This window comes from Cottoperca gobio, chromosome 13 (genome assembly GCF_900634415.1).
Source record: "Cottoperca gobio chromosome 13, fCotGob3.1, whole genome shotgun sequence".
NCBI classification, from domain to species: Eukaryota; Metazoa; Chordata; class Actinopteri; order Perciformes; family Bovichtidae; genus Cottoperca; species Cottoperca gobio.
In genome coordinates this window covers 15,042,599-15,060,980 of record NC_041367.1, presented here as the reverse complement: position 1 = coordinate 15,060,980, position 18,382 = coordinate 15,042,599, and the positions used below count along the sequence as shown (strand labels likewise).

Below are 18,382 nucleotides of genomic sequence, written 5' to 3'. Positions count from 1 at the left end.
TCTCTATAGTATACCATAACAAATTACATTGCATATAATGCCTTAAAGAATACTTGTATAGTATGTCAAAAACATTCATAGTATAGTATGTAAAGAAAGTCATAATATAGTATATAATAAAAGTCATAGTATAGTATGCTTTAAAAAAATAAAATAAACTCATAGTATGTCATAAATAGGTAGTTTACCACCCAGACTTAAAGGGACTTTTGTGTAACGTTGCTAGTGGGTCAATATGGTTGTTGCTTTCCTGGCAGAATTCCATAAAACAAAATTACGCACCCACACAATTATTCAATTCATACAAACACTTTTGCTTTTAAGTTTTGGAGACATTACCTTCCTCTTAATAATCAGAGCATCCCTCTTATTACAGCCCCATGCACACGGGTTCAACTGTTGCTGAGGTTGTATTGAAAAATCATTGTTCGCATACAGTGATGGGCAATAATATTTAAAGACAGACTTAAAGAGATCTGACAAACAAAATAATCTGTGACACTTTGAATAAACTGAATGCATATTTATTTACATCAAATTCACTTTACAGTTGGTCATCATCATAGACTGTATATACAGTCTATGGTCATAATTACAATGCTACAGCATGACACTGTTATATACAAAAAGTGCTGCTGCAATCTTAGTTCAGAATCAGTCAACTTCTTCCAGACATTCAGCTCTAGTTGCACACAACACCAAGACACAAAAACAAAACCGTTAACATGGTTCCCTTCAGATCCCGAAATCACAACTTTTTCTCCCTATAAAATATACAATTTAAATACCCAAAGAGGCGCGGAAATCTCCTCAACAGTGCAAAAAAACATTCAACGCAGTCAATTCAACACAATTCATTAAAAGGTAGACACCTGCCTTGGTTTAAATGTTAAAGATTTCATATTAAAGCTGTAACAGCTACAGAGTTTCATCAAACAGACCCGACCAACAAATGTAATTCAAGTACAATAACAGGCGTATGATTCAACAGCTCTGGTTTGATGGGAAGAAAAGAAGTCATGAATACAAATCCTCTCAAACGGAAGCAAAGCAACAAGCGACATTAAAGAAAAGGTGTTTACAGACTTCTTCTTCCAGTGTTTTTAATGATATAGCACACCTTATAATGTAAATGAGTCACATGATTATTTAGTAATATTGACTCTTTTTCAGCAGTGAAAATACGACATATGTTTAGGTAATTTATGTGGACAGAAGAGTAACAATAACGACAGCGATCTTAAACCAGATCTGAGACAGCAGAGTTGTGACAAAAGAGAGATTGCAGAATAAAAAACAAATAAATACAGAGGACTCCAGTGACTTTAAGCGTCCTTCTGTCTGAGGTGGGAGCCCGTGCAGTGCGAGACCCGTCGTCGGTCCACCTATCTGATGTTGATTAACCGGTGCCCTGTTGTCATGGCAGCTGCAGCCCAGAGCTCAGAGCAGGTCAGGCAGTATGAGGCCGGGGGGTTTGGGCTCCACACAGTTAATCCAGAAATTGGCACAGCTGGCGTGGTACTGGTGGCCCCCGTACAGCAGCTTGAAGTTGTCCGTCTCCGAGTTGAAGGCCTGTCAAAGTGAAAGGGTGAGAAATGACACACCTGAATCACAGAAACCATAAACCCATCTGTGCACGCAGGAAGAAAAGGATAGGAAACACTTTCTTATGCCTTTACTCTACGGTTTTAGTGCGTTGTCGTTTGTTTTTGCTACTGAAGAACCACTATTAACACACAACTACAATTTATTAGCCATACATGCATGCGTGTTGATTATTAAAAATGGGCACCAATGATAATTTCTGGCATGATTCACATCTTTTTTAAATGTTAAGAGCAGTACTGCGATACACAGTTCATCTTTCATATTCTTGACCCTGCTGTACATTTCAGCCAAGTTACACATAAGTGAATCAGCCTCCGGCAAGTAAAGGATTTCAGTACACATGGGCTTTCAAGCAGGCAGTAGCTGCAAGGAAAGACTCACAGAACTTTCTCATGTGTAAAACAAAATAGCCTGCATAAAACTGCATGTGAGTACTTGTGCTAAGAAAGGGGGAAAAAATCCACTGCATATAAATATTACATAACCTAAAATAGGTATAACATAATGAGTCTAAATACATAAATCTAAAGAACGAGGTTCCCTAAGAATGCCACCATGTTCACATTCAAACCACGACCATACAACATCCTGCGACACATTGAAGCTCTAATTGAGACTTTAGATAAGACAGGCTCTTTGGTATTTCTGTCACTGTGGTGGAATAAATACAATGTGCACCACATGACATTAATGGAGACACAAAGAGGCCTAAGATCTTGCTAAAGAGCAGTGCAAGGTGCCGTTGACGTGTCTGTTGAAGCCGGGTGGTTGCAGTCGCAGCTGCTTCATTATGAAACACGATTCCAATATGGAATGAAAAGACCCCACAAAGAACACTCACATTTGGCCGGTACACCAAGAAGAAAACTTTGCCGGCAAAGTTTAAAGATCAGAGAAAAGAAAGAAATTGGTCAGGTGAAAATAACCCAGGTGTAAAGTGGTGTTACAACAGCAAACAGTCGGATGCTGTAGATTAGATTATTTGTCTGCTATTACAGTCTGAAGCCAAGATGATAGTGATGGCGATTCTGACTCTAGTCACTGTCAAACTTGTCAAATACCAGAGCTGTCTTTGCACACCACGTGTACATTTTGCCTCAAGCTTGACCCTTATCTAAAAATAGTTTTAGTTTTAGTAGTTAAGAGTCTGAAAATATTCAATATCTGTTTATTTTATATTTTAAAACTGGCCAGGAAGGTCTGTCATCGTTTCATTGAGAGTAAGTTTGCAGGACTTTATGTCATTTCCATCATTGTCCATGCTCTGTACCAGCATATATGGTTCAATTTGTGTATTTAGCAAGAAAGAAAAGGGCAACTATTTCCCCAGAGGCAAGCCAAACCTGTTGCTTCATAATATGATTTGCTGAAAAACAAATATGTTGTTGAACTTATTGCTTTAACCATCCGAAAACACTAGCTTTTCAGAACATGAAATGTGGGGATGTGATCCCCACTTGAGTGCTCTGTGTGTGCAATCTGGAGATGCTAATGTGTGTCATGTGCTGTTTGCATCCCTGGTGAAATACTGGAAGCTGAAGCCGGGAGAGAGGAATGAGTCATGTGCAGTGAATCATAGCCTCCCACACAGAAGGAGAAGGGGAGATGCATGCAGAAAGCAACGACTGCATACAAAATACACCACCGAGCCAAACACATCTCCACCTGCCTGAATGCAGTGTGTGGCACAGAGGCTGCTGCTGGATGAAGGGCTTTCTCACGCACACTGAATGACACATTGCCACCCTCTGCTTTTCTCACGCACTCATATTTCACAAGCAGAGTGATTTCCTTTCGGAGCCCTTTTGTGCCATGGCCTACTCGTTTCCACAAACCTGCACTTACGAAGGTCAAAGCTGGAAAACGTTGGAGGGAGAGGAACGCTAAATGAAACCCAAAGACACACAGCGGTGCCTCCTCCTTTCACTGCAAAGCCTTTCCCCTCTCTCCCCTTCACCCTTACACACTCAGACTCCTTCTTAGACTCCTCGTGTGCGGCGGTGAATGTGGGCCAATTTAGTCTGTTTTAAGTTGACAGATGCTGTGTATTCTTAAGCCTTTTAGACAGGCAGCCACCGCTAACTCTACTCTGAAACACGAATCACAGTATTCATGCTTTCAAGCTGGAGCTGGTCGGATAAAATTATAACTCTGCTAATTCAGCTGACCTTTGGAGCTGCATGTAAAGGTTAGGGTTTCAGACTGAGCCACTTCCATGTGAGATGATATTAAAAAACTAACAAGTCTCCTATGTGGCTTTCAATACTTCTACTCTATAAGAATTACAAATAAATGAGGCATAACTACCCTCACCCTCCTGTCACTGTCCTCAGTCAATGCCTGCAAGCACAAGACGAGTCAGGATGTTCATGCAACGCCCAGAGCAGAGAAAAGTGTGCACCCAAACATTCAGATCAGCTGTTGTGAGTGAAAACATGAAAGAATCCAGGTTATTATCCCTCAGGACTCCTACACATTTTCCATCTCAAGGAGATGAGATTAAAGAGATTGGGCCTTGATTGATCTAAAATATTGACTGAATGTTTGGGTCAGTGTCGAGTACGCTCATGGCAGCAAATGAGTGCAGTCTCTTGAAGCTAGACCTCGCTCAGAAGTACACTATTAATGCACTGGCACTTGTAAAAGCCACATATAACACTGTGATGTATGTCAAGGACTTTTGTTTTTTAAGTGCTTTAGACAGAAACAGAAATATGTCCAGCAGATCCTGTTGTCCCGGTTTTATGCTAAATATGGTCATCAAATGGCAATAAAATACATTTCACAGACCGCCAGATGTTTTTTCCTGCCGTGGTTATCAGCCACTCCAACAACAAACTGAGCTCCTTATCTATGAAATCAATTTTACAACTTTACTTTTACTAAATTTCCATTAAATCCTTATCAGAACCGGGAAAGACGAAGCAATTTGCCTAAACAGGCGGATGGTGAGCTGCCACCCTGCACATCCGGACTGGGGAGGTGGAACAGAGGCAGCACCCTTAATGCAATTTTTTCCCAAAGCCTGTGTCAAATCCAATTTCAGACTGAATTACTTCCACATTCACACAGATGACCTTCATTTGGTGGTAAGGGGCTGCCACCATTATTGCAGTGCTTTCACTGTCAGTGTAAATGAAGTAACGGAGCACTTGACACCAAAACCCCAATCAGCAGCCAAAAATATATTCTTTCCTGAGAAAAATAGCCAGAAAATCCACAACAATTTGTGTTGCGCTGAACTTTTCCTTACTGACATTTAGTCAATTCCCAATCTTTTCAAACCTGTTATTACCAAAGTCATTTATTCAACTGTGTCAGAAACCTGCTAACCTGATGAGCCATGCAACAAGCTGTGACAGAGACGGGTCACCAAAAAACAGATTTACAAACAAAACTTCTGAGGAGATGGGAACATTTGAGGGGAAAAACTGACAAAGCTTGGATGCAAATTTCTGTTAGCACTGCGGTCATACTTCTTCAAGTAAAAGCTACACGGAATAATCAATCCAAATCCTCGAGGCACTTCAGAAAACTGCATTAATATAAATAGCCAGAAATGCTAAATTATTCAACTTTAAATCCTTTTCAGTGCTTCTCCCTGTAATTGCTCAAATTAGCATTTATCATTTAGCAGAAGCGCTAGAGCATCATCAGCTGAAAACTATCACTTACGATAATAACATAACTGCTGATGCCTTTAAGTGACACACTGAGATTAGGCTGTTGCTCATATCTGCCTGCTGACCTGAAGAAGAAAAGTCGATGGCAACGGCAACACGATGAGACTGAGACAAAAAAAAAATGATTATACTGTATGTGTCAACAAATGGGATAAAATATTTACAGAAAAGATTTAAATTCTCAGCACGAATTAAGCAGGAGCCATTGAGGTAATCTGCTGTCTCATTTCTATGATGCCACATCAACATCTCCTCCCCTCAGTACCTTTGGTTGAAAAACAAATCAGTACCTCTCCACTAAAGGACAATTCAATAATCAGTGCCGTCTACTGTAGCCAAAGCTGTTCATTATACTCTGAGGGGGTGCTATTCTTTACTCGGCTTTTATTCCTTCTTACCAGTGTGGCGCTGCCAAAAATGCAATTAAAAGATGGGTTATTAATCTCATGCTAGTGGCACAGAGACAAAATACAACTGCATTAATTTCGGGCTGCCTCTATGCACACCAGAGTACGAGATGAGAGAGTGTGTATGTGTGTGTGTGTGTGTGTGTGTGTGTGTGTGTGTGTGTGTGTGTGTGTGTGTGTGTGTGTGTGTGTGCGTAGGTCTATTCTCAGCCGTACTCCCTGCTTATGACTAATGTGGAAGCCACATCTGCTCGCATCCTAGATGCCTCTCAGTCAGCCATATCTTGCCTGGACCATCCATCTGTTTCTGTCTGAGCAGCAGAGGGAACACGAAAAACTATCAGCGACACCATCCTGCCCTCTAAACCGCAGGGTCCAAGAATACCATTAATGGCCCACGTCGATGAATAAGCACAGCCACCGTAAGCAAGAAGGTAGACATACAGCGATTCTGCACATACTGCCCCAGTCGGAGTTAATAACTGAACACTTATCAGAAACACCAATGGCTGTTAGCTGCGAGTGGCGTGATGAGCAGTTACAGAGATGGAGAGAGAGAGAGAGGCGACAGGATAGAAAATGAAACCCTTCCAAGACAAAGGGACGACCTTTGTAACCTTGAAGAACCAATCCCAGAGTGCAACAACCGACCCTGAGGTGCCAAAGTGACAACACTGCTCTCTTACTTATTTCAAGAGTGTACAATATTATCTTTTTTTTTGTCATCCTTTAGTATAAAAGCTTGGAGTGCTTGTTAAACCCCTTAGACAGAGATTGTCCAATCATAGCTTAGTACGACATTATTTGGTGGAGTTACAGGTTACATTTACACGACTAGAATATTCTGTGTAGTACGTCTGCACTGTGTGGAAGCTGGTTGCTATCAGAGTTAAAGCTAATGTTAGCTCTTTCCTGCTATTTATTATTATATATATATATTATTAACTTTACAGTCCAGTCAACGTTACCCGAGATAGACTTCATCCTAAAAGCCTCTTTTAACGTTAACATTATTTAGTTTGAAAGTACAAACAAGCTAAGCTAAGCAGACAAACCTGATTATGCTAGAACACGGTAAGTTGTCTGATCGTACATTTTTCTTAATCATACTTATAATACTGGAATTAAATATCTCTGCACTGCAATACAGGAAGAACGCTTGCATTGCTTTCTATCATGAGCTGGTGAGGATGCTGACTCTTCGACTGGGAGATTCAGATTCACCCTTAGTCTTTTTTTAATGTGTGTTGTAATCATAAACTTTGGAGACATACAAAGAACACCACATGACATAGCTATCTATAGCTGATATGCCAGCGACAGTTTTCATCTTTGTCTACAAAATTAACTGTTACTGGTTTGAAATGAGGAGCTGTTTTTGTCTACACTTCTGTTTGAAACCAAGGAGTCAATACAAACTTGATGCAAATGGCGTGTGAGAAAGAGAGCTTGACGGCCATAGCAACAGTAACTAAGAGGGGCGGAGTTTAGCTGGAGTTGGTCAATTGATCCACCTGTTTAGGTTTCAAAGTGGGATTTCGGCTGATTCTCTCTACAATCTTTTACGCAGACAACTGCAGTTTGCCTGTAGGAGAGGAGCAGTAGAGAGAAGGGAATCGTGTCACTTTGGCCACCCGCTGGGCTCGTTGGTAAGAGGAGAAAAAGCCCCCCGAGGCCCACAGTGGGAAAGAGTGGAATGAGATTTGGTTGACAGTTAAATGTCTCATACTCGTTTAAACAGACGTCCAATAGCGCTTTCTTCTTTGTTCTGCAAAACGTTTCAAAGTCAAAGAAATGTCAGTTGTTATCTGCTGTGGATGAGCACAACATTCATGTAGAAATACATGCACTAACAGTTATTCTCTGTGTGTGTGTGTGTGTGTGTGTGTGTGTGTGTGTGTGTGTGTGTGTGTGTGTGTGTGTGTGTGTGTGTGTGCACAAACCTTGCTGCGAGCATCGACGTTGAGCAGACACACCCCACATGCCAACTCCTTTGCATTCTTGATGCCGTGCCTCAAAATACAGGAGGAGAAATCGAGGGAGCTTTCATCAGGCTACATACACACAAAAAACAAAACAAACACATTTTCACTTCCTGCCGCAGTCATTTCTATTCTTATAATAACAGCAGTGAGAACAACTCTGCTTACAGTAAACATCTCTGAGCATCATCAACTTTTTTTTAAAGACTCTGCTTGACTTCAGCTATGTGGAGTAAAAACAAATATCAGCATAAACATCTTTCTACTTTTAAGAAAAAAAAGTCTCCCTCCTCAAGATACTGTGGGTTTCATCTTCTGAAGTGTGAAAAAACTATTTTGCTCCTCTGCCGGCTCTGTGGACGACGACAGTCCTCCTCTCGGTTTCTGCTTTACAGACGGCAGCAGACGGCAGCAGACAGCTGGATAAATACATCTATACAGCCCTCGTCATCCCTTTGGATCCAAATGCCGAGCTACAAACAGGCGACTGCTTCATCGCAACCAAATCGATGAATCATTGATTTTAAGCTAATGGACCGACGATATTGGATTTGCTAACATTTCATTATGTCTTTGGCAGGCTTTTTATTGTAAATTGACCGATAGAGTCCATTATCATGTGTATGTGTACATGTTTGGGTGATAAATAAAAGAGAGTTAAAGCAGCTTCAGCATCTATTCATGTGTTTGGGTGCTTGACTGTATAACTGTCCTGTGCTCTGGAATATTTCTACGTTTAGAGGATCTTACAGCGAGCTTGGCCAGAGACATGAAGCCCGTGAGATTGTTCCACACGCGGCTGATGTCCTTCAGCAGCTGCTGCAGCTTCTCGGAGCACACGGCCGTCGCCTTGATGCCCAGCTCCACGCGCCTGGTGACGCGATACACTTCCACCACGCCTGTTGACAGAAAAATACACAAGCACACAAATCACAAAAACATGTTTTGCTGCTCTTTTTGTTCCATTTTCAGGAAGGCACAGTGTCAAGTCGCTCTCTGTGACACGTTTGCCACTCACAGCTCATTAAAAGCAGAGAAGCACAATAAGGGAGCAGGACCTTGTCAGACCAGGCAGAGATAAGCCATCAACACCCGAGCTTGTTGTAATCTCGTCCTCTCTGTCCTTCAGAAGGTGTAAGGCAACACACAGGGTTCTTTAACAGCGTCTTGTTCACACTATACAACGAGTCTTGGCTTGTTTATAGTGATGTGTGTGTGTGTGCATGAGTGTGTGTGGCTTATGTTTCCTCACCCAGCAGGTACTCCATGCCCTGAGCGGACTGGATGACCTCGGTGCAGACAGAGGAGCTGCTGATGCTGTTCAGGATGTTGTTGGCTTTGGTGATGACCTTAATGTGGAAAGACAGAACCCAGCGTTATGACATATATACTGTATACATATAGACAAGTCCTGCTGAAAAACTAACCACATAGTTTGATTTACCACGGACTAATCTTTGGGCAAGAGACACTTTTTCTAGGATTGACACCATAACAATAAAACTCCCGCACACTGTCTCGATTCCTGCTGTAATATTTACTAATTAACAACATTTCAGTCTGTTTAAACATCGTGATTTAACAAATATTCCAGCAAAGGGCGAGACTTTCCTGATTTATATTCAAGTAATGTGTCACATATTCAGCTGTGCCAGAGATTTTTTTCCCCGATTTTTTAAAATCTAAATCATTAAGGTGCATTTGCAGGGAGAAAGAAAATAATTGGTCCCAAAACATAAGCAGAATATCCTCAGATTTAAAAACATTTTGGCGCCTTATGGTTATCTTAATTAGTATACTACATTTGTATTGTCACTCACTACAATTAGGTCTCGCCACGGGACAAGCTCAGAGGCAGGTCACAAACAAATACAAACCTCCAGAGCATTTTCCAGACACCTTTGCCACTCATATGCGTAACGCTCGCTCTCCTGCAAAGACGGACCACAAAATTATCTCAAATTAACACAAGGCAAACGAGAACAGAGGGAAATGTTTGCATTCTGTAGTCTTTCACAGTCCTGACTATTGAGCTGATAGCTGGTGATTGATAACATGTGGTGCCGTTAATGGCGGGCCCTCCTCACCTCCACCTCCCCAGTCAGGTCCTTGTACTTGTCTCTGATGACAGGCAGGGCGGGCTTCTCGCTCAGGGTGTTGGATCGGTCTCTGAAGGGCTGCTCTGGAGCCGGAGACGGGGGCGAACGCCCAATCTCCTTGTCGCCCAAACTGTGACTGCGTTTGTGGGACCCTGAGGCAAAGACAGCGGAGAAGAGGGAGACGAGTTATGTTCGTGAGAACAAAACCCACAAACTTTGTTTTTCTTTTTCTTTATCAGTTCAGCAACCCATGGCAATGACTAATTTCGAGATATGCACCTGTTTGTTTGCAATCATTATAGTTCCATTCGGTTGTGGCAAATTCCTCCCGAACAAGGACAGCATGAGTAAATACTTAATTTGTGACAAACAATAATTACGTACAAAACAGAAGCACAAATATGCAGGTATGAATTATTCATAGAGACTCACAGACGGACAAATCCTGGCAGGGTACCACAACAAACATAGGCTAGTCCAGTGGGGCTGGCAGATAGTGCATGTGTGCATGTGTGTATGTGAGAGAGAGAGAGAGAGTTGTCAAGACGCAGGTAATTTATCCCCCACCCCTCCCCAAACTCCTCCACCACCCGCAGAGACATGCGTCATCCTCCACACAACCCAGGGGCTCCACCATGATCAGATTACTGTTCCACTGAGTGAAGAGGAGAAAGTATAGCTCCCTTTCTCACACACATTAAAACCAGCACAGGGAGATAAATCTATTGGGCAAATGGGATTTTATCACAGTGCAGGAAGCGCTGATAAATTATTCTTGGAACATGACACCAGCCAACAGCAGTTAAACAAACGTACAGCCTTTTGGTGGACACGGTTAATTTGTGCTCATGGATTTTCTTTGGCCTCTGCTAATCCATCTCACCAGTCACTGCCATTAGAGCAGGGCTGTCATCTCAACACTGCCATCTAATGTCTGACAGCTATATTACAGATCTGACGGGCCTAACATGTGGGGCTGGGGTGAGAGAGTAATGACTGGTTTCAGTATCAATTTAACTGCCGCTTTTCTAGATGAGTTGATTGTTTGGATTAAAAAACGTCAAAGAGTAACTGCAAAGAAAAAGTTCCCAGAACCCATGGGGACGATAAATGAATGATTGTAACATGTTGTTATATCGCACGTAGTAGGTCAAACATGATGACTCACCTTGAACAGACAAGTCAAAGGTTGCCAGTTCGTTCTTAATCATCTCCTCACTGGACTTGACTTTGGTCTGAGCGCTGGCTTTGAGGAAGTCAGACTTGCCAAACTTAGGCTTGTCCGCCTGGAAAGCTGCAAACTCATCGGAGGCCTCACTTTGGTTTCCCTCGGAGCCGGCCTCAGTGGTGGCGGCGGGCGAGTCAGACTTTTCAGAAACAGTACTGGCAAAGTCCCCAAAGTCATCCTCGTCATCGACACCTCCCTGGTCACCGGAGCCAAAATCAGCAAAGGCTTCAAACTTGTCATCTGTGGAGGAGCTGTCCTCGGCGGGGAAGGAGGTCGGGATCTTTGCTACGGAGCTGCTTGTGGTGTTTTCGGTGCTTCCAAAGGTCAGGTCCTTCCTCTGTGCTGGAGCTAAAGATGGAAGGGAAGTTCCTTCAAAGCCCTGCGGCTTTCTGACCTCACCGGGCAGACAGTCCTCCCGGTCTGACCAGTCATAGCTGGCCAGAGTGCTGAGGGCCGACGTCCCAAAGGGGTCAAATTTGTCGTCTCCTTCTGAAATGACAACACAGACATACCGGTGGTTCCTAGAAATAGCATAGAGGCTGTGACGATAAAAGGTAGATTAATGAGCCTGGATGAGGGACTGAGATATCTGTTAGATTATAACTATGTCACTTATCTACGGTTTAGTGACATCATTTTTAAATAAGTTATTAATAAGTCTTATATTTCCTCATGTACCTCTAGTGGTGTGTTGCCCTGCAGACAGATTTTGATATATCTGTCTGACATTTCTGCCTCCACCCAATACAATGTAAGTCAATGGAATTTAGTTTTTCGTTGAAATGTCATTTTTCAATCCTGTAAGAACCACAAATGAAAGTTCATTCACCTCCAATGTACTGGGATGGAGTACAGATATCCCAAAACATGTGCAGATAAAACCTAAACTACAACATTACCAATACAGGTTGTTTTGTTTTATAACTGACGCTCTAACTGTGCTGGCATCTTGTGTCGCATGACCTACGCTGCGTAGTCAATAGTGGCAAGAATGAGATGTTTTGTGTAAAGACCCTCTTCCAATACTTTGCAATTTCAAAGATGTGAAAACAAATTCTGCAATACACAGGCAATCACATACACCGTAATTCAGCATATGTGTGATGCTGACTTCATTATTATACTAGCGCCTGACTAATTGTCGTCGTTGTAACAGTAATATATGGTCTCTCACCTACACATTTTGAGAGTTGTGTTTAATAAATGATATGCAGAGGGTAAACAAGTTGTATTGATGTCTGAGCTGAATCATGTTTATGAGAAACACAAACAATACTAACACTGCTTTTCTGTAGTGGACATATCCCTCTGAAAAACACTTGCTGTTCTTATTTGTGACAAACAGCTTTCATAACAATAATCAGAGTGGATCTCTTTATACTAAATGCAACCTGAAGGATTTGTCTCAAGGCTTAAACAACATCAATAAAATAAATGTCCTGTCACTACATCTGCTCTGTTTCTTACACTGTGCTGTGTTGACAAAACACAGTTCTGTGAGTTTATGACTAATACTCACTGACACAGCTTGCACACATTTGTTACCACGTAAGATCACACACACACACACACACACACACACACACACACACACACACACACACACACACACACACACACACACACACACACACACACACACACACACACACACACACACACACACACACACACACACACACACACACACATTGTTGAACCCTTCCTATTTTGCATGACAGAACCCCTCGGATACAAAAAGCAATTTGTGAAATTGACAAGGACCTAGTGGTGTAAGCTTTGTGTCATTAGATCACGTTGCGGCTTCTCAAGAAAGGAAAGGAGAAAAATAAGACGGTACGCATTTCAGCAATACCAACAGTAATATTTATTACGACAACATGAGTAGAGAGAAAGGTCACAAAGTAGTGTGAAAGAGGTCTATCATTACAAGAGGTTTGTCAAACTAACACTTGTAAAATTAGATTCCAGTCATTTAGTATACAAGGGCATGCAGAGTCAGGAGAAAAAGGAAGAAAAACAAACAGCGAGAAGGTAAAACAAAGATAATCCGAGGATATAGAAGCAGGAACCAGAATGAGAAGGCACATTCACAGACTAAAATCAGTATTTCTGGGGAGATGACAAACTTTGTTTTACCATTAGGATGTAAAGCAACAGGTGTTTTGGAAAAGATACGAGTACAGAACACTTGAAAAGCCAGGTTGAAAGGATAATTCAAGCTCAAGTCAGGAAGCATTAACCCTTTGAGGACCTGAGGGGGAAAATCAATGCTTGTTTGGAAAGGTTGTGTACAAACTGCACTTTAGGAGCAGAGAGGACATTAAAAGCCACAATTTAAGAGGCTTATACGTTTACAATTATGAGATAAGATTTTAGTACTGGTGTTTATTCTAATAGTCAAATAAGAGGATATGATCACAATGGTTGCATTAATCTGCATGTAAAACATGACGTGATCTTGTTCAAGCACTCAAAGGGTTACAGAAAACAAAGAGGGCCATCCTTTAACCTGACATCCCAGAAAGGGCTTTAATTACATCCAATCACAGATGCAGAAACAGATTTAAAGAGACAGTATCCTTTTTCTCTTGCGACAGTGATTGTTTGTCAAAGCAGGCTAATGTGCACAAACTCTTTAAGATCCCCTAAATAATAGAACATCATTATTACTCAAGACAACAATGTTTAGTTTGGAATGTTAACCTAAAATATTGTAATCTTACTAAATACTGTAGGCTACATTTAATTGACATAGTTGGCAAATCACAACAAGATCAAGGAGTCTTTCATAATAAGAGCTCATATTCCTGTAATAAAAATACACTATTAAATCTGTATACATTTTTTTCCTTTGATAAAAACAACTTGCAATACTGTTATGCATAAAATGGTATCTTGTATTATGTTCTTGTCAATTTCACAAATTGAAAAGGCAGGCACACTGCAGCAAAAAGCAAGGCAGGAAGGGTAATACTAACGTCATTATGTTCTCAGAGAGCCAGACCGTAGAGCCACACATGATAATTCATGCTGCAATATCACAGATAACGGTAAAAAGAATAAATAAATAAATAAAAACCAGGACATCTCAAAAGAAATACTGTCTCTTTAAGATTAGGTACATGTCCAGCAACACAGTGCAAAGCATAATGAGGTGCTCGGCCTGCTACACTTTAACAACAAGTTAGTCCCAGAGCTCTCAGAGAACAGGAACATCAGATAAATAAGGGAAAAGGGGGAAAGGTGGAGCAGCTGGTACAGTAGTGTAAAAGCTTCTTGGGAATGTATCGATGTTAAACTGGGCACTGTTATCAGCAGTAGCAGAAAAGCCTTCAAAAAGGTTTAAAAAATGAAAAACACAAATGTTTTTGCGTTGCAAGGCTTTCACCTGACAACGGTTACATGCCATCGGGTTAAATAAAGAATTGATCTTGAATGTTTTTCGTGTAACATGATCCATGACATGGAAGATGATATGCTCGATGAATAAATGATGAACACTGGAGAGAGAGGGAGAGCTGACATGAACATAACCTGGTTATTACCGAAACTGGGTTGAATTCTTTTCAATAATAATAAACAACAATTTTTAAACTTCAACTCAACTTTCATGGATGTGAGGTAGGGTAGATACAGCTGACTCACTATTATGGAAACATCTGATAATTAGAGGGCCATTTGATCCAAATAATACTGCATGGTAAGTCTAAAGTACTGGCAGGGTAATACAATAGTTCAGACTCTCTGGCCTGAAAATTGCATCCAGCTGTTTTTGTGACAAAATAAAATTCATAATAGCTTGTTTCCTGTTTCCTATTTAATCACACAGTTTATTTTCAGATAATCCAAATTATATTACGCACCTGGCACAAACCAAAGCAACAACAGTTATAAAGTTGAACGATGGTTTACAGACAATGCCTTTGGTAATCTGCAGCCAAATGTGCGAAACCTGTGATTAGAATAAACAAGAGGATCGTCACCGTAACAACCTCTTGTACTCATTTGTATTCAATACCTCTCTGTTTGCGTTGCACGACACGTCAACAACTCACACACACGCAGAGTTCGGCCTGTGGAGACGACAGGTACACTGAGGGGAAGCGCGATGTCTGTCGCTGCAGCGCGGACACAACAAACAGGGAGCTTATCCGAGTCACACAGACAGCAGACAGGGACCTCGTGTATGAACTACGACTGCCAACACAACACAACCAGGCACTCATCATTTGTAAATAATAAGAGATATGAGCCAGGACCTCTCTCTGGCATTACAATTAAAATATATGCATGGAGGGAAGGAGGAGGTATGGATAAGAGGAAGGAACTAAAGATTCAAATAAATACATAAATAAATATATAAATAAATTAGATGAATGATGAAATGTAGAATGAAAGATATGACGTGTCTAATCTGATATGTTATTCATGTAGTGTTACGTCTGTCTTCAGTATTTGAGCATATTTAATTCAATTAGGACCTCATTACTTTGTCCTCCTGTTTGGTTGTCACAAGTGGGCACTGAGGAGGAGGAGAGGCCACTGCTGACCGTGGAATTAACACTATGTGTGACTGGATAGGGCCTCACCAGAGCAATCGCACTAGTTCCTCACCTGTAGCGGGGGGCTGGTGGGCCGAGAGACCTGGCAAATCCAGAGAGCTGTCCGACATCACATGTTTCAGGTCTCCGCCCATGTCCGAGAGCTTCATGTCCAGCTGCACTGAGAGTGCGTCCTCGGAGTCGTCCTTTCCTACGCTGCTGCCCCCGATGGACGGGAGGTCGAGGGACTTGACAGAGGCAGAGTCCTCTTTGGCCTGTTTGAAAGCAGCCACCTTGTCCACGAGAGTCTTTTCCGAAGCCCCGAGCGCTGTGCAAAACTTTGAGGACTGAAAGTCGGCAAAGTCGTCAGTGTCACTCTTGAGGGAAGAGAAGGAGCCACCGCCACTCTCCTTAGTCTCTTCGTAGGCCAGGCCTCCCTCCAGAGACAGCTGTTTGAATACGTCGTACTTGTCTGAGCCCTGCGGAGGCCGCTGCTGAGTGGAGGTCTCCCCTTGGACCCCCACACTGCTGCTCTCGCCTTTAGGCTCCCCACCAGAACTGCCAAATGCCATGAAGTCTGCAAAGTCGTCCTGAGGCGCTGCCACAGCTCCTCCTGCTGCTGAAGCTTGAGCAGCATCAGAGGCCGAGCCAAAAAGGCTAAAATCACCAAAATCATCTGTACCTCCCCCTGGAGGTTTGGCTCCACCTGGTAGGAGCACTAGAGAGGGGGGCACAGACACTGAGGGGAATGTGCTGGGTTTTGTCTCAGCGGGGGCAGGAACAGATGGAGCTATAGAAGAGAAAAGGTCCATGTCGGCCATGTTGAGAGGATTTTTGGGCTGAGAAAGACACACTGCTGGCTGTTGCTGCTGCTGTGGTAGTTGTTGTAGAGACTGAGAGGTTGGGAAAGCAGAATGGAAGGCAGGTTGAAAGATCTTGGCCTGGTCTGAAGGGTCTAATGGAGAGACGCTGTCGGCGGTTTTAAAGTCTGTGAAGCCATCATCAGCGCTGACGGACTTGAAATCTGCAAATCCTTCCCCTGTGAACCAAAGGGAACATTTTAATTTTAAATAAATATTATCATGACAGAGAGACATAATTGGGAGACTGACAGCTGCACCAGCAATGATTGGGTCTTTTTTTTTTTTTCTCCTACAAGAAAGGAAGCTTGTGGATTAGTTATGGCTCGGCTTGTGAATGTTGATGGTAAACTTCCAGTCGTCTGATGAACAGTGAGCTGCAGAATGTCCAATCAACAGCACACATCACTGCACAAAAAAAACGATTTCATCTAAAAGACACAAACATCCGCACTAACATGCAATGAACTGTTCACACTGGAACAGAACATGACGAAGCAATTCTGCAAAACAAAGTCCATCTTAACAAGTTATTTTGTCTCCATATCCCCGAAAATCCCTCAACTTTCCAGTTCAACTTGCTAACGGTGCTATTTCAGAATCTTTGGAACAAAAGCAAATAACATTTCCACGAGGTACATTTGGCTAGCTTTGTGCGTTCTAGCAAATAATGTAACTGTGTATGTTGTTGTTTTTCCGTGACAGTCCTGATACAACAGGAAACAAATTTCCTGAGATGTCAAAATGGTTTTGAGAAGACAGATTTGACTTCAGCTTAGGGTCTTAGAAACCACTATTAATACTGGGTTGGTAGATAAATATCCTACAACAGCAAAATATATATTAGTTTTTATATAAATGTGTTCAACAGAATGTGTTGTATACGTGATAAGGTGTACTTGAGATAAATATGCGAGCCAATGTTCAATACAAATAAGTAGTAGTTTGCTCATGTTGAATAAGAAAATGTGTTTACTTGATAAGTTTCAGCTATTTAAGGTAGTTGTAACTGTCTTAGCTTGAATAACATAATATACAGTGGGCTGTTATACTTCATTGTTAAAGAATGAATTTAAATTCAATAGGAACTGAAATATACCAGTTAAGATGGGTGATTTTTGCAATGAGAAAACTACATATATGCGATTAAAGAGCAGCAGAAACATTTTGGAACAGAATATTTTTGTCTCAAATCTTTGGTGTAAACCACAAAGAAAAAAGTCAGAATGCATTCTGTAGTTGCAGCGCTTGTTAATCCGCTGAGGTATAATATATGCATGGACTGAAACAGAATCTGTTCACACTGCTGGTGTACGGTGGAAAAAGAGATAACTAATGGGCTCATTAAGGAGATGGAGCCTGACAATGCCGAGGAAAGGTCACCGCAAATCATGACTTACTGGAGTTGTAAGAGCTGTCCGCATCGGAAACTGTTCTAATGAAACAGGGACGGGAAACATACTGGTATCAACACTGCAGGCTTGCAAAAAAAGATACAGCGTAAAAGAAAATGGCATTAAAATATGGCATTGCAGTGACCTGACAACTTTACCCCAAGTTAGAATACAATGTTTAACTACACGGAGTCTCACACTAGGGTCCATCTCAGAGCCCAATAGGTCCTCTTTGTCATTTGGCAAAGAGGCCAAAGGGATTTGTCTCAGGAATACCCAAATGTATTTGTTTAAATACAAGAGATGTGTTGTGTGTTTTAGAGACAGAAGGAATTTCAACGTGTAAGAAAAGGTGGGACTTTCTTACCGACTGGTTTCTTGTCAGCAGGTTGCTCGAGCTGTCTGAACACACTGTATTTGTCTCCAATATCTGGATCCGAACAAATAAAGAAGAAAGGGTAAAGTATGAACAAAAAATACAACACATTTAACAGGTAGGCAGTTGTTACCTTAAAGCAGTTTGCTATGGCAAACTGGAATGTTTTGTCCAAGGACCTCGGAGTTTATAAGAAGTTAA

General features: G+C 41.7%; 1 protein-coding gene across 8 annotated transcripts in view; it reads right to left on the bottom strand.

Moving 5' to 3' along the window:
• Positions 1-508: 508 nt before the first annotated feature.
• The window catches only part of synrg (synergin, gamma), a 32,589-nt gene continuing 14,715 nt past the window's right edge, over positions 509-18,382 (bottom strand). For 5 of the 8 annotated variants that reach the window (XM_029445586.1, XM_029445587.1, XM_029445590.1 and 2 more), the window contains 10 exons: positions 18,173-18,235; positions 15,625-16,590; positions 10,948-11,496; positions 9,768-9,931; positions 9,558-9,611; positions 8,933-9,029; positions 8,431-8,579; positions 7,642-7,752; positions 7,428-7,466; positions 509-1,572 (listed from right to left, as the gene is read on the bottom strand). In XM_029445586.1, coding sequence (XP_029301446.1) covers positions 1,441-1,572; positions 7,428-7,466; positions 7,642-7,752; positions 8,431-8,579; positions 8,933-9,029; positions 9,558-9,611; positions 9,768-9,931; positions 10,948-11,496; positions 15,625-16,590; positions 18,173-18,235 — 2,324 coding nt within the window. In that variant the 3' untranslated portion in view covers positions 509-1,440. The remainder of the gene's footprint in view (positions 1,573-7,427; positions 7,467-7,641; positions 7,753-8,430; positions 8,580-8,932; positions 9,030-9,557; positions 9,612-9,767; positions 9,932-10,947; positions 11,497-15,624; positions 16,591-18,172; positions 18,236-18,382) is intronic. The other 3 variants (XM_029445589.1, XM_029445594.1, XM_029445588.1) reach the window with 2 other exon arrangements.